The 14,552-nt window shown below is 50.1% G+C and overlaps 1 protein-coding gene across 3 annotated transcripts in view; it reads right to left on the bottom strand.

Annotated features, from left to right (window-relative positions):
• Positions 1-14,552, bottom strand: part of CLOCK (clock circadian regulator) — a 391,283-nt gene that overhangs the window by 196,833 nt on the left and 179,898 nt on the right. For 2 of the 3 annotated variants that reach the window (XM_082245462.1, XM_082245463.1), the window contains exon 4: positions 14,190-14,249. The exons of the other annotated variant lie outside the window; for it this stretch is intronic. In XM_082245462.1, the coding sequence (XP_082101588.1) occupies positions 14,190-14,249 (60 nt within the window). The remainder of the gene's footprint in view (positions 1-14,189; positions 14,250-14,552) is intronic. 3 annotated transcript variants of the gene reach the window in all.

Raw genomic sequence — 14,552 nt, 5'->3', positions numbered from 1 at the left:
AAGTACTGAGCGCTCGAGTGGAGTGCGCCTTAACAGGGAACTGAGGATTCCGACCCTTAATAGAATAAGCCTGTACCACCGTCTGTCTAATCCATTTGGAGATAGTCGCGGCAGATGCAGGCAACCCCTTTCTGGGGCCATCCGTTATCACAAAAAGTGAATCAGTTTTACGGAACGATTTCGTAGCCTTCAGGTATACCCTGATTGCCCGAACCACATCCAAGGAATGCAACGCATGTTCCCGATGATGATTGGGCTGAGGACACAAGGAAGGTAGCACAATATCTTCATTCAGATGAAAGTCTGAAACCCTTTGGAAGAAAGGATGGCTTTGGATGAAGAACTACCTTATCCCTATGAACCACTAAATATGGGGACTGGCATGATAATGCAGCCAGTTCTGACACCCTGTGTGCAGAAGTGATAGCCACCAAGAAGGCCACCTTCTGGGATAAAGTAAGCAAGGGAATCTCCCTGATGTTTTCAAAGGGAGGTTTCTGCAGAACCGACAAAACCAAATTAAGATCCCAGGGCGGTAAGGGCGCGCGGACTGGTGGAGCCAAGTGCCGCACCCCCTGGATGAAATTCCGCACCAGGGAATGAGTAGCCAAAGGCTTCTGAAAGAAGATTGCTAATGCTGAAACCTGACCCTTGATGGTGCTCAAGGATAGTTTCTGCTCAACCCCCTTTTGCAGAAAAGCCAAGATCCGGGTCACCGAATAGGTACGTGAAGGAAATCCCAAAGATTCACACCACGCGATATAAGTCTTCCATGTGCGATAATAGACCTTGCTGGAAGTCGCTTTCCTTGCCTTAATTAGAGTAGGAATAACTGAAGCTGACAAACCTCTGTCCTTCAGTACCTGGGTCTCAATGGCCAGGCCATTAAAACCAGCGACTGTAAAGCACAATGGAAGATCGGTCCTTGAGACCGCAGACCCTCCCTGAGAGGAAGTCTCCAAGGAGCGTTCGCGACTAGCATGCCTAAGTCGGCCTGACCGGCTTGACGAGGCTAGCCTAGAATTTCCAGGATAACTGGAGTTCCCTCCATCTCCATCCTGCGGAGAAATCTCAGCAGCAATCTGAGAGGAGGGAATACCTCTAATAGCTGACACTGCCTTAACAGGCCGTTCAGCGCGTCTGCTGCGTCCGCTGGAGGATCGTGGGCGCGCGTTACCAATCTCCGCGCCTCCGGGATGCTCTGAAGAAGACACAGATGGTGAAATCCTTGGTGATCGACTAAAGTCATCACCCTGATATTGTCTGACTGGATCCGAACCAGGCTGCCCTAGAGCTACCTGGCCCAGGCAATCCGACAAAGTCTGATCGTTCTCTGTTCCCACACATTTATCAGACACCTGATTCCTATCAGGGGTGATGATTTCTCCTGGTTGAATATTAGAGACCGAAGTCACCCGGCTAGAGGCTCCTTGGTCTGTCTGCTCAACCGGATCCGATTCCTGTGGGGAAGTGAGACTAATCTTTGGAAAAGGTAAAGAAAATGATCTGTTCAGGGAACAGTAACTACCGCTCCCTGTAGTACTTAAATGTTGGAAGGGAAGAATCGCACCGGTAGCAGTGATCGATGCTCGATCTAGTGCTCTGAATACCGGTGAAGACGTCCCCCCACCCTCAAGCCGGGTGGGGGCACACCTTCAGGCTGTGTAAGCCTTAGCTTCAGGTTTGGCTGAGTCGGTTTTTTGTTTGTCCGACCAGCGCTTCTTGAACCCTCCTAGAGGGGTTTTGCCTTTCCCGCCCGCTCCAGCAGAGCGAACGAACCCTTTATGAGCGGCAAAGAAAGGTCCACGCTTGTTACGAGGTCCTTTAGCTTTAGCAGCCTGTGGCAACAAAGTGCTTTTGCCCCCAGTGACATTCTTAATGATCTCATCTAGGGTGGCCCCAAATAGGCGATTCCCCTGAAAGGGGAGATTCGCCAAGGTCTTTTTGGAACCTAGGTCCGCTGACCAGCATTTTAACCACAGCACACGTCTGAGGATTACCGCTGACATAGATGCATGCCCTAATAGGGGGGTGGCATCCAAGGCTGCGTCACAGACAAACTGTAGTCCTTGTATAATCTGTTCCATCAAATCAGATGTTGCCTGGGGGATACCTTTCCCCTTCAGGTCCTGGCGCACCAATCTCGCCCATTCCGTTAATGTCTGAGAAACTAGCCCAATGACAATTACTGGTCTAAAGGCTGACCCTATCAGGGAAAAGATAGTGCGGGACTCCGCTTCTATCTTCCGATCCACTGAATCCTTAAAGGACGAAGCGTCCTCCACCGGAATAACCGTGGCTTTATTCAGTCTGGAAATAGGTGGTACCGTCCATTTCTTAATGAGGGATTCCTCAAACGGATAGCGTCTAGCAATGCGCTTGGAAATAGTAAAGGTACGCTTTGAATGATCCCATTCCTCTTTAATCTTATTACCAAAACATTTGGGTAAAGGAAAAACCTTCACCGTCTTGGTAGGTTTGCTGGTACCAAAGGGAATTTCCATTTCAGTTGCCTCTGCCGGTAAAACCTCAAGTCTTAAGGTTTCCCGAACCGCCACAACTAGTGCGTCCACCAATGCTTCTTCTTGTGCTATGGCGGAAGCAAGAACGTCCTCCTCACTGTCTGAGGGAACTTTACCTGAGACAACAGCCCCTGCAGAGGGACCTGCAGCTGCAATGACCATCTCAGAATCTGAAGTTTCAGATGATATAGGGACCCCCGTTCCTGACAGGCCGTCTCCACCCGAGCCACCAAAGACTCCAAAACTGCTGTAAATGCATCCATACTCTGTGCACTGGCGGGTCCCGCGGCCACCTCGAGGGAAACAGGTGGGGGTACCTGTGTGGCAGGGTCCATGATAATTCCAGACACTACCCGGAAAAAAATCAATTGCCAAAAAAAAAACCTTTTTTTTTTTTCAGACCCCCCGCGCCACAATGCCCCTCAGTGTTACCTGCTTAGGGACCCCTACAGAGCGAGAGAGAGAGATAGACCCCCAAGGCTCACCACTTGATGCTCAGAGTTTCAAATGCAACTTGTTTCAGCACTGTCTATAAAAAGACAGGAATTCTTTGGCTGGCTTCCCGGGTAAAAAGGAGGCGGCTCCGCCCCTTTGCACGCCTTCCGGCGCCTCCCCTAGCTCCACGAGGTGTTTTGGTCACCTCAAACATGGCCGCCCCCATGCTGGAGACACGAGGCTACGCCAATATGGCGGCCTCGTGCGATCTGCCAGACAATGGCGGCGGCCTGTACAGGATAACGGCGTGTCTGGCGGCCTGCGGGAGTATCTCGGCCCCACATACCTTCACCCTAATGGTGATCAGCCTGGCTGGCGGTACCGGACCCTGACGGGCCGCATGCGGTCCGTGGGCCGTCGGAAGGCAGCCTGCCCTTGCTGGAGGAATGCGATCTGGACTGCAGTTATACATGCATAGACATCGCCCTGTGAACACCTCTGACAGGTAGGATACCTTTTGCTACCACAGTAATATTCTAGTACTGCCACTGACTTCAGTCATCTTTACAATTTTGAAATGACATTAGATTGTCAGCTCCCAAACCAAGCCTCCTGGTTTCTTGTTCACAAAAATCACACTCAGAGGGATCTGTGACATGTTATAGGATAGAGGGGAGACCCATCCTTACCATTTCAGAGAGGGGCCCGCGTTCACCACAAACCCGTCAGGGGGAAAAGGGGGAACATACTACTCACCATACCGGAACCAGGCGGGCGCCAACTCCTGACAGTACCCCTCTCCACCGGGGTGGGAGGGCTGTCGACCAATACGGACGCCGTGACTCATGATCATTGGCGTTTAACTCGCAGGGTCAGTCCCCGTCCAGTGGGACTATGTCGCGGCCGACCCAGCACGGAGCTATGGCCTGCACGCGCTAGTAGGCTGAACTGGGGTGACCACTGGATCTCAACATCCAGCCCGTCGCCCAGTTCCAGCTTTCTTGCTTGAAGATCTCACAGGAACACTGGAGAAAAAAGCTGTCTAAAAAATCTTTCTAAGAAAAAAATCCTGCCAGGACCGAAGATCCTAGCAAGGCATCTAGGTCCTTACTCCTAACTAGACAGAAAAAAACTGATTTGCTGTAGCAGAGAGAGAGAGGATATACCCTCTGGGACTGCCCCTAAGGTGTGGCCAGAATGTTTTCTTTCCTGTCTGGTCCTACTCCTGTAGAGGGCAGTATAACCCGAGTTGTTAGTAATCAACGAGGACTACGTCTGTCAATGAGCGACAGAGAAAACTTTATGTGCTGAAAAGGAAGGACCCTCTCTGCGACAAAGGTCCTTACACTTGTTAGCCTGTGGGAGAAAGGTACTCTTACTCCCTGTAAGACCTTTCATAATGTCATCATGGGTAGCCCCAAACAGGCGATTACCCTGAAAGGGTAAATCAGTCAAAGCCTTCTTAGAAGTCTGATCCGCAGACCAGCATTTTAGCCAAAGTATACGCCGGAGGACCACTGCCATTCAGTCAAAGTTTGTGACACAAGGGCAATAGTAAACACCGGTCAGGGAGTACATATTGCGGGCCACAGACTCCGCCGTTCTATCTGCTGGATCCTTAAAGGACGGGAAATCCTCCACTGGGATCATGGTAACTTTATTCAGTCTGAGACCGGAGGGTCCACTGTAGGTGGCACAGTCCACTTCTTAACAACGGACTCTTCAAAGGGGTAGTGCCTAGCAATCTGCTTAGGCACCCAGGGGGACGCTTTGGGTGGTCCCACTCTTTTTTTGACCATGTTATCAAAATACATGGGAAGGGGGAAAACCTTAACCGCTCTGGATGCTATGCGAGTGCCAAAAGTAAGCTGCGCCGCAGTCACAGCTGCGTCCTCCATTTTCAGGGTCTCACGCACAGATACAACCAGTGCGTCCACCAGCGCCTTTTCTTGCGCGGTGGTGGAAGGAGAGGTGTCATTCTCACTATCAGAGGAGAAAGGGCCCAAGGCAGTAGACCCGGCAGGGAGACCCACATCTGGGATGGCTGAATCAGATTAAGAATCTGACATATCAGATGATGCAGGGGTAGGAGGGGGGTGTTTTTTTTTGCACTCGATCCTTTATAGGCCACCTCCACCTGGGACACAAAGGATTCCAGGAGCACCGACAGTGCATCTATGGATAGCTGTGATCCGGAGGGGGTCAGATGGGGAAAAATTTTCCGCAGGGTTTTTTTCTTTTAAAAAACTTCCCACCACATTAAAGCGCCAAGAGGTCAGGCAGAATGAACAGAGAACCCCAAGAGAGAGAGAGACTCCCCAGACTCACCACCCCACCAAAGATGCACCAGGAAGACCCAGAACATCTGCACGTGTCAGCAACAATCTCGATCCTCACTGGAAAAAAACCTGAGTGTCAGCACTAGGGTATGGGGAGGGGCTCCACCACCACTATAAACACCTCTAGGGACTCCCAAGAACATGGCCGCCATTGATTTACAATAATATCCAACGCAAAATGGCCATTCCGGGTGTACCAAGATGGCTGCCGATCTCAGCACATGTAGGCTACAAGAAAATGGTGGCCCTCGAGGGGACCACCCAGCCTCCTGGACGGGATGGACTAGAAGGGGGCCCTGGGAGAAACAGGTAAATCCTCCTCCTCCTTAAGCTTCTTATATCATTGGGACGTCCCAAAGCAGTGCATAGGCGTGCGCACGGGGTGTGCCAGGTGTGCCTGGGCACACCCTAATCACCCTGTGTCTGTTAGTGTAGGGCCGGCTTCCTCCCGAGATCTCCATCTTTGGCACTGAGGGTAGTGAGATACTCGGTGGAGAGGCGGCTGTGCTGTTGGCTCCAGCAGATAGTGAGGCTTACCAGAGCCGTTCAGTGTGTGTGACACTGTCAGGTAATGTTACTGCTTGCAGGGGAAAGACCAGCTGTCAGAACTCAGGGGTGATGTCGGGGATGGGCGGGACCGAACAGCTATCAAACACCAGCCCCTTTCTTAAGCAGCCCAATCATTGGCTGGTGTTTGACAGCTACTTGATCCCGCCCACCCCCGACATCACCGCAAGCAGCTACAGTACAGTGTCACACACACAGTGGGGTACCAATGGGGGGGCGCACTGGGGGTATCAGCCAGCGTCCTCTGAGAGATCCTGTATGGCAGTGTGAAGGCAGCTGCAGTGGCAGCTCCTTCAATCTGTGCTGCAAGCGGGGGGCGGAGCCGCGGCAGGAAGAAAGGGGGCGGAGCATCGGCGGGAAGAAAGGGGGCGGAGCCTCAGTGGGAAGAAGGGGCGGGGCCTCGGCGGGAAGAAGGTGAGTGCCCGTTGCTCAAGGGTGTGTGCTCTGTGCTGGATAGGAGGGGGATGGGGAACCTGCATATAGAGGAATTCATCCTTCCCTATTCTTCCTGCAGCTGCTGAATAACTGATTGTCCTCCTCTCCCTCCTGCAGGAAGAATAGGGAAAGATCAATTCCTCTATATGCAGCTGCCCCATCCCCCTCCTATACAACTTCCTTTGCTCCACTGCTCTTAACCCCCCCCCCTCCAGTGCTCCTAATCCCCCCCCCTCAGTGATCTTAACCCCCCAGCGCACTAGACCCCCCTGTTCTTTAGCCCCCCCCATGGCTCTTCAGCTCCCCACAGTGCTTTTCATCTCCCTCCCCCTATTCTCCCTGTCCCCCCCAGTGCTCTCCACCCCCCTGGTTTTCCCTGCTCGCCCCCCCAGTCCTCTCCACCCCCTGCGCCTTCCAACCCCCCTACAATGCTTTTCAAACCCCCTCTTAATTCTCTCCTGTCCCCCCCCCCCCCACCGTGCCCTTCACCTCCTCCAGTGCTCTCTGCTTCCCCTGTGCTGTCCGGCCCCCCTAGTGCTCTTCTATCTTCTATCATGTCCTCAGTCTCTGACCATCTCCTGTATCATCTCTGCAGTCTCTGACCATCTCCTGTATCACGTCCTCAGTCTCTGATCATCTACTGTATTATGTCTGCAGTCTCTGACCATCTCTTGTATCATGTCCTCAGTTTCTGACCATCTCCTGTATCACGTTTGCAGTCTCTGACCATCTACTGTATCATGTCTGCAGTCTCTGACCGTCTCATGCCAAGGTTCGCCATCACTGCTATATATATATATATATATATATATATATATATATATATATATATATATATATATATATATATATATATACACACACACGCATGTGTGTTTGAGCTTTGGGGTGCACACGCCTATGAAGCAGTGTAGGCATTAGGGGTGGGAAGAACGCAAACCAAATAGTTAACGTAAACTCCAAAGGCTAAACTTAGCCAACTGGGTAACATGAAGCTCAACCAGTAACAACAGGAGCTCACCCATGAAAAAAAAAAAAACCCTTAAAGAGAAACAAACGAGTCTTTTTTAAACAGCAGCCTGCAAAACCTTGCGGCCAAAGGAGACATCCGAAGATGCCAACAAATCTACCTTGTAGAATTTTGTAAATGTGTGCACAGACGACCAAGTCACCGCCTTACATACTTGCACTACGGAGGCATGATGGCGAAAAGCCAGAGAGGCACTCAGCGCCCTAGTAGAATGCTCCTTTACAGGGAAAAGAGGAACCTGACCCTGCAAAAAATAAGCCTGAACAACCGTCTACCTAATCCATCTGGATATAGACGCAGCAGACGCAGCCAAACCTTTACGAGATCCCTCAGTAAGGACAAAAAAAAGAGCATCTGATTTCCTAAAAGACTCAGTGATCGTCAGGTAAACCCTGATCGCCCGACCACATCCATAGAGTGCAAAGCAAAGCAATTTCCTTGGGATGCTTAGGACAGAGTGAAGGCAACACAATGTCTTCTTTTAGATGGAAATCAAGACACCACCTTAGGGAGAAAAGACGGATTAGGTCGGAGTACCACTTCATCTCTGTGGACCACCAAATAAGGCGACGACAAGACAGCGCCGCCAACTCAGACTCTCTGCGGGCATAAGTTGTATTTGGCGCTGCATGGCTTCTGCTGTGTGCTGAAAAGGGTCTATAATGTCTTCTGCCCTGTTAATCTGGACCTCTGTCTCCGCCACCCTGTCCCTGAGCTTCACCATGTCCTGCCTTACAAGTGATATGTCCACTTTTACCTCTTCAATCTTCATGGTTAGTGTAGCCTGGCAGGTGGAGATCGCCTCTAGGACCCTGTTGGTATCAGCCGCGGGAGCCTCCGAGGGAGCGGCGCAATCTTCGGCCTCCATCTCTCGCACCTGGCGGCGGAATTCATCAAGCTGCTGGGCAGCTGAAGCGGCCTTCCGCGGTGGTGACGTGTTCCCAGGAACGACAGGTTAGCAGCGAGTAATATCGGGCACACAGGATAAAAGCACAGGATGAGACAGGACCAGAGCTCAGCTCATGTGCGTCCTACACCACTGCCGTCCAGGCCACGCCCCCTCTGTGGGCATAAGTAATTGCCACCAGAAGGGCAACCTTCTGGGATAAATAAAGCAGAGAAATATCCCTAATGTTCTCAAAAGGAGGCTTTGAAGAACAGACAAAACCAGATTGAGAACCTACGGAGGCAACGGGGATCTCCTCGGGGAGCCAGATGACGCAGGCCCTGAATAAAAGTGTGAATCAATGCATTAGCAGCCAACAGACATGGAAATAAATAGCCAAGGCCGACACTTGGCCCTCGATAGTGCCCAAGGCCAACTGCTGCTCAACCCCTCTTTGTAAAAAAAGGCCAAAACCCTAGCTATAGAAAACAAACAAGCGAGGGTGCAACTTAAGCGATTCACAACATAAAATGTACGATTTCCAGGCACGCTGAAAAATCTTCCTAGAAGTCGCCTTCCTAGCCTTCAACAGGGTAGAAATCACAGGGAAGGAATCACAGATTCAGAGAGACCCCAATGCCTCAACACCTGCCCTTCAACAGCCATCCCGTTAAAGCCAGCGACCGTAAAGCAGGATGGAAGATCGGTCCCGGGGACAGCAGATCCTCCAGAGGAAGTCAATACTGGCTCCAAGGAGGCACCAAGGCGTCTGTTGTGTCGGCCAGATGATCCCGAGACCTGGCCACAAACCTCTGGACTTTTTTGTTATGGCGAGACGCAAACAGGTCTACCTCCGGAGTTCCCCACCAGACACATAGGAGATGAAACATTTCCAGATGAAGGGACCATTCCCCTTGATCCAGCACCTGACGACTCAGGTAATCCGCTTGCCAATTCTTCACACCCGGAATGTGGACTGCGGAAAGAGCCGAACATGGTCTTATGCCCATACCAGAATCTCGGGCCACCTCCTTGGCCGCCAGGACACTCTTGGTGCGCCCTTGATAATTGATGTAAGCCACAGTCGTGGCATTGTCCAATTGGAACCGAACCGGAGAACTGCGTAGCAGATTCATCCAGTGGATCAGGCAAAGCTTGATTGGTCTGAGCTCCAGAATATGGATCAGCAAGGAAGACTCTTCCGTTGGCCAGGTCCCCTGGGCACAGAGCTTCACAAACACTCCACCCCAGCCTGACAGGCTGGCGTCCGTGGTGACCACCATCCAAAAAAGTGGTAGGAAGGACTTGCCCTGACAATTCTGGCAACTGGATCCACCAGCATAGAGCAGACCTCCTGAGTTGGCTCAAGCGAATAATTTTAAGACTGTGGATCCCTGTTCCATTTGGCAAGAATCTCTTTTTGCAGAGGTCTCGAGTGAGACTGAGCAAATGGACCCGCCTCAAAGGTTGATGCCATCAGACCCAGGGCTCTCATGCAAGTATGTAGTGAGGACAGATTGGTTTCCAACAGCAACTGGATCGCTCCCTGCAACTTCTGAAGTTTTTCCAGGGGAAGAAAGACCCTCGTCAAGGCGGAGTCTAGAGTCGGCCCTTGATAATCCAACCTCACTGAAAGTGTCAGCCAATTTTTTTTTTAATTGATAGTCCACCTGAATTCCTTTAGGATCTGAACTGTAATTGACAGGTTGCCCAACAGCCGAGTGAGAGTCCGCTCTCAATAGGAGATCATCCAGATATCTCAGGATCGCAATCCCTTTTTGGCACAACAGGGCCAATACCGGGGCCCGTACCTTGTTAAAGACTCTGGGAGCGGAGGCGAGACCAAAGGGTAACACCACAAATTGAAAATGCTCCTCTGCCACTGCAAAGCGGAGAAATCGCTGGTGTCCCCCGTAGATGGGGATGTGTAGATATGAATCTTTGATATCGATGGAGGCCAGAAAATCCCTGATTTAATGAAACTACCAACGACCAAATGGATTCCATTCGAAACTTCTGCACCTGCACAAAGTGGTTCAGAGCCTTGAGGTCCAGGATTGGACGCACCTTGCCCTCTTTTCTAGGCACCGTGAACAGGTTTGAATAGAAACCTTGAAAGAGTTCCTGCGGAGGAACCGGCACAATCACTCCTTGAGCAAGGAGATCCTGCACTGCCTCTCTCGGAGATCCTTCAAACGATCTGGAGACGGGCCAAGACTTGACTGAAAGAACCTGTCCGCCGGCCGGGACCGAAACTCGATCTTGTACCCGGAACGAATCAGATCATGAACCCATTTGTCTTGAATGAAGGAAGTCCAGGGTTCCTGAAAGAAGCGCAGACGTTCCCCCCACTCCAGAAACGGGTAAGGGCGCCCCTTCATGCTGAAGAGGACTTGTCAGAACCAGACTGGGTGGTCTTGGTCTTGCATGACCATGGCTTTTTAGCCCTTCCAGAAGCCCTGAACGGCATACCTTTTTCGTGCGCCCGAGGCACGAAATAAAAAACCGTCTATGGGCGGTGAAAAAAGGCCCCCGCTTACTTCGGGGTGCCTTACCTTTGGAGGATTGAGGAAGAAGAGTACTCTTCCCACCAGTTAGATCTTTGATCAACTCATCCAGTGAGTTACCAAATAATCGCTCTTCCAGGAAAGGGAGATCTGTTAAGGCCTTCTTGGAAGCCTGGTCTGCCGACCAGCTTTTCAGCCACACTATGCGTCTTATGGCAATTCCCAAAGCCGACACTCTGGGCACCAGGGGAGCCGCATCCAAGGACGCATCACACAGGAACACCAGGGCCTGGGCCATCTGGTCCATAAGTTCCATCAGCTTAGGGGAAACAAAGTCAGTATCTAGGTTCCCCTTCAAAACCTAAACCCATTCCGTAACCATCTGCGATACCAGAACAGACAAATCGGTTTCAGGATTGAACCCGCCAACACATTATGATGGCGGAAAAGGGTTTCCACCCGCCTGTCCACCAGGTCCTTAAACACCGGGGGAATCGTCCACAGGCACTATAGTAGATTTGTTCCACCTGTATACAGGTTGATCCACCTTAGGCTGTATCGCCCAATGGTCTGAAACTGTCTCAGCAAAGGGATAACTGCGTTTAAAGCGCTTAGGCACTACTAGCACGTGCTTGATGCGCTGCTATTGTTCATTAACAATAACATGAAAATTTTCGGGACAAGGGAAAACCTTGCCCAATTTTGGGGTTTTACGGGAGCCAAAGGACATCCGTGTCCTGCCGAGGTGGGCTCATCTGCCATCGTTAAAGTTTCCCTTACTGAAACAATCAGGCCTTCCACCAAAGCGCGTTCCCGCGCTGCAGCTTAAGAGGACAAGTCCTCTTCACCATCCGATTGCGAGGACAGCGATCCCTCAAGGAGGGGGTGTCCGTAGCGACTATATCAGCCTCTGAATCAGAGGACCCCACCGACGGTGAAGACAGCGGCCGTTTTTGGCTATTAATCTTTTACATCAAAAAATCGACCTTGGTCGCCAAGCTTTCCAGTGCTGTTGAAATCGCGATCCGAAGGTCCAGTAGTCGCACTAAGGAGGTCTGAGGGAGTAACCACTTCCTAGGACTCCATAATTTGTTCAAAAGAAAACAGGTGGTATACTGTCTCCTTAAGAACTCGGTCTCCACGGTATGTGGAGTCCCCTTTAAACACATGCATGCCCACAGAAACCCCAGTACTTTACCACCTCTATGAGAAACCTCCAGAGCCAATCTGTGCAGCTGGAAAGTGAAAGCGAAAGTCACATGATATGACACCAGCCTAGACAGAATGTGAAAGGTCACGCTGCCTGTGTAGCTCCATTGGCTACACAAAAATGGCTGGCAATTCAAGTCAATGGGAAGCACAGGGAAAATGGCTGCACCATGCAAGTCAATGGAGAGAAGCTCTCCTATGCCCACACTAAACATGACGGCTCCCGCGTCGTTCTATGCATTCACAGATCCCAAAATGGAGGCCACAGAGGATCTACAAGACCCAGCAGGAACAGGTACCAATTTCCCCCCCCCCCCCCCCCAAGGACACCAGTTGCCACAGCTATAGCGCCCCCAGGTGAAAGCCGCAATAAGGGCTGCGGGCGGGGGAGGGGGGGCAGGACACAGGGCCAGGTATCCTGACAGGCCAGGGGGAATCTTTTAGGAAGTACTAGGTCCTATCATCCCCAGGAGTGTGCCCCTCCCCCCCCAAGACCACTAAGGGATATAGGGGGGCTGTATTTACTCACCATACCATGGACCATGCAACTGAGGGTGATCCAGGTCGTCGCGTCACAGCGAGACATCCACTCGCAGGCTCGTCCCCATCCAAAACTGGGCTCTGTCGTGGCGAGGCCTAGTGCGAGACTATAACCTGCTCAAGATCGTAGGCCAGGCTGGGAGACCTTAAGGATCTAGATAATCCAGTGCGAAACCTCAGCCGTTAATTGCTTGTAGTTCACCAGGAGGAATCCCCTTGAACACTAACTAGCAGAAGTGAGTAAAGAAAATAAAACAAATATTCTTAAAAGAATAAAAAAAACGGAGACCGAATTCCCAGCAGGAAACATAGGTACTACTTCATCACTAGGCAGAAACAAACTGGTATGCTGGAGCAGGGTGTGTGGGGTATGCCTATAGGGAAAACCCCCATAGGCGTGGTAAACTGTTTCTTCCAGCCTAGTACTACTCCTGTAGGGGGGCAGCATAACCCAATGGTATAATATAAGAAGCATAACAGCTGCGTCTGTCAATGGACGATAGAGAAATAAGTTTTAACATGACTAGCTGCGTAAGCCATCAAGACTCCAATCTCTAAATAAATCAAAGAGCACACACAATTCTCTTTTGTATGATGAGCTGCCTGTGTGTGTGAGGCAGGCAGCAGCAAGACACTGAGTCTGTGAATGAAGCAGACTCGAGATTCTGTTTTGTAACATGAGCTGTGTGTGTGTGCCAGCACAGCAGCGTGACTGAGTCTGTGAATGACTCTGATTTTATGAGCTGTATGAGGGAACAAAACGTCTATGAATAAATCACAAACAGCAACCATGATTCTGTTTTGTATCATGAACTGTGTAAGGCAGCCAGACTCCAATTCTGTGAATGACTCACAGCCTTAGAGAGCACACAATTCTGTATTCTGTAATGCAGCCAGACTCTAAATCTGTGTGTACTGAGTATAACAGGACTGGAGTTCATGATCCTAATTTAGCTTGGAGGGAAGCAGTCGTGATTCGATTCAGTGATTCAAATTATTTCACTGAACTGTCTCCTCTGATCCTCCCCTTCTACTGTCCAATATATTATCTATAATACAGAGCCAGAGGGCAGGCTGCACATGATCAGTTTGGTGTGCATTGTTAAAGAGATTTTTTTTTTCTTGGGAGGGTGCATGTGATCAGCACAGAGCCAATCAGCATTACCCAGATAGAGGGTCAGGAGTCCTGCAGCCTCATAGGACAGTCAGTGCAGAATGAAAACTCCTCCTACAAGCTTTAACCAGGAATTCAGCAGTTTATATTTACTAAACTAATTGCATTTCCATGTCCTGTGGGAGACCAGATATAGTGAATACAGGGTCCTGGGTTTAGTACCACTTTAAAAGCACCCTTACAGATAAAACAATTTTCACGTTTGAGTCAAGAGTTGGGAGCTTAATCCTCATCACTTATTCAAATGGCTCCTTTTGGTTACTAACCCATACTTGTAGAGACTACTACCATGAGACCATCACAGAAATGCAGAAGGTTGTGAATGACAGCTTGGTTTCCCTGCCTACTTTTTGCTGTGTGAGAGGCTGCACCCAATATGGGGGAAAAAATGGTCTCTAGGGACCGACTGTAGCAGAGTTCAACAGTATTTTCTATAAACATTGGCAAAGAAAGGGGTTGCTTTAAATAGTAGCACACCAAGAGACACTAGCCACCATGTACAGTAAACAGCAGATGTTATATTGCACAGAAATGGGGTAATATACCTTTTTGCTTTATCCTTGTCATCTTCTTCAACAAGTCCATCAAAAATACTCCCGTCATCTCTACAACATGATGACACAAGTGTCAATAAAGTGTCATTTGTCAACCAAAGCTTGGCTGAAAAAGTGTCCCTTTATTTAGAAAGATTTTTTTTTGTGCAAAAAAAGTATATTTATAAAACAGTGTCTCAGACCTAACAGGCCCATGGTCTGATAGCTGTATTTTCACGGGATTGGGCAACAGACAAATTGTCCATGGGCAGGGACATTGCATGAAAGTAAAAATTGATATGTGGCCTTTTATACAGGAAATTTTATATACACACACATTTGTATAATGCACGATCAGGCATAACAATATGACCA

Source organism: Pelophylax lessonae, assembly GCF_965119305.1.
Source record: "Pelophylax lessonae genome assembly, chromosome: 1".
NCBI lineage: Eukaryota > Metazoa > Chordata > Amphibia > Anura > Ranidae > Pelophylax > Pelophylax lessonae.
This window is presented reverse-complemented; position numbering and strand designations above follow the sequence as displayed.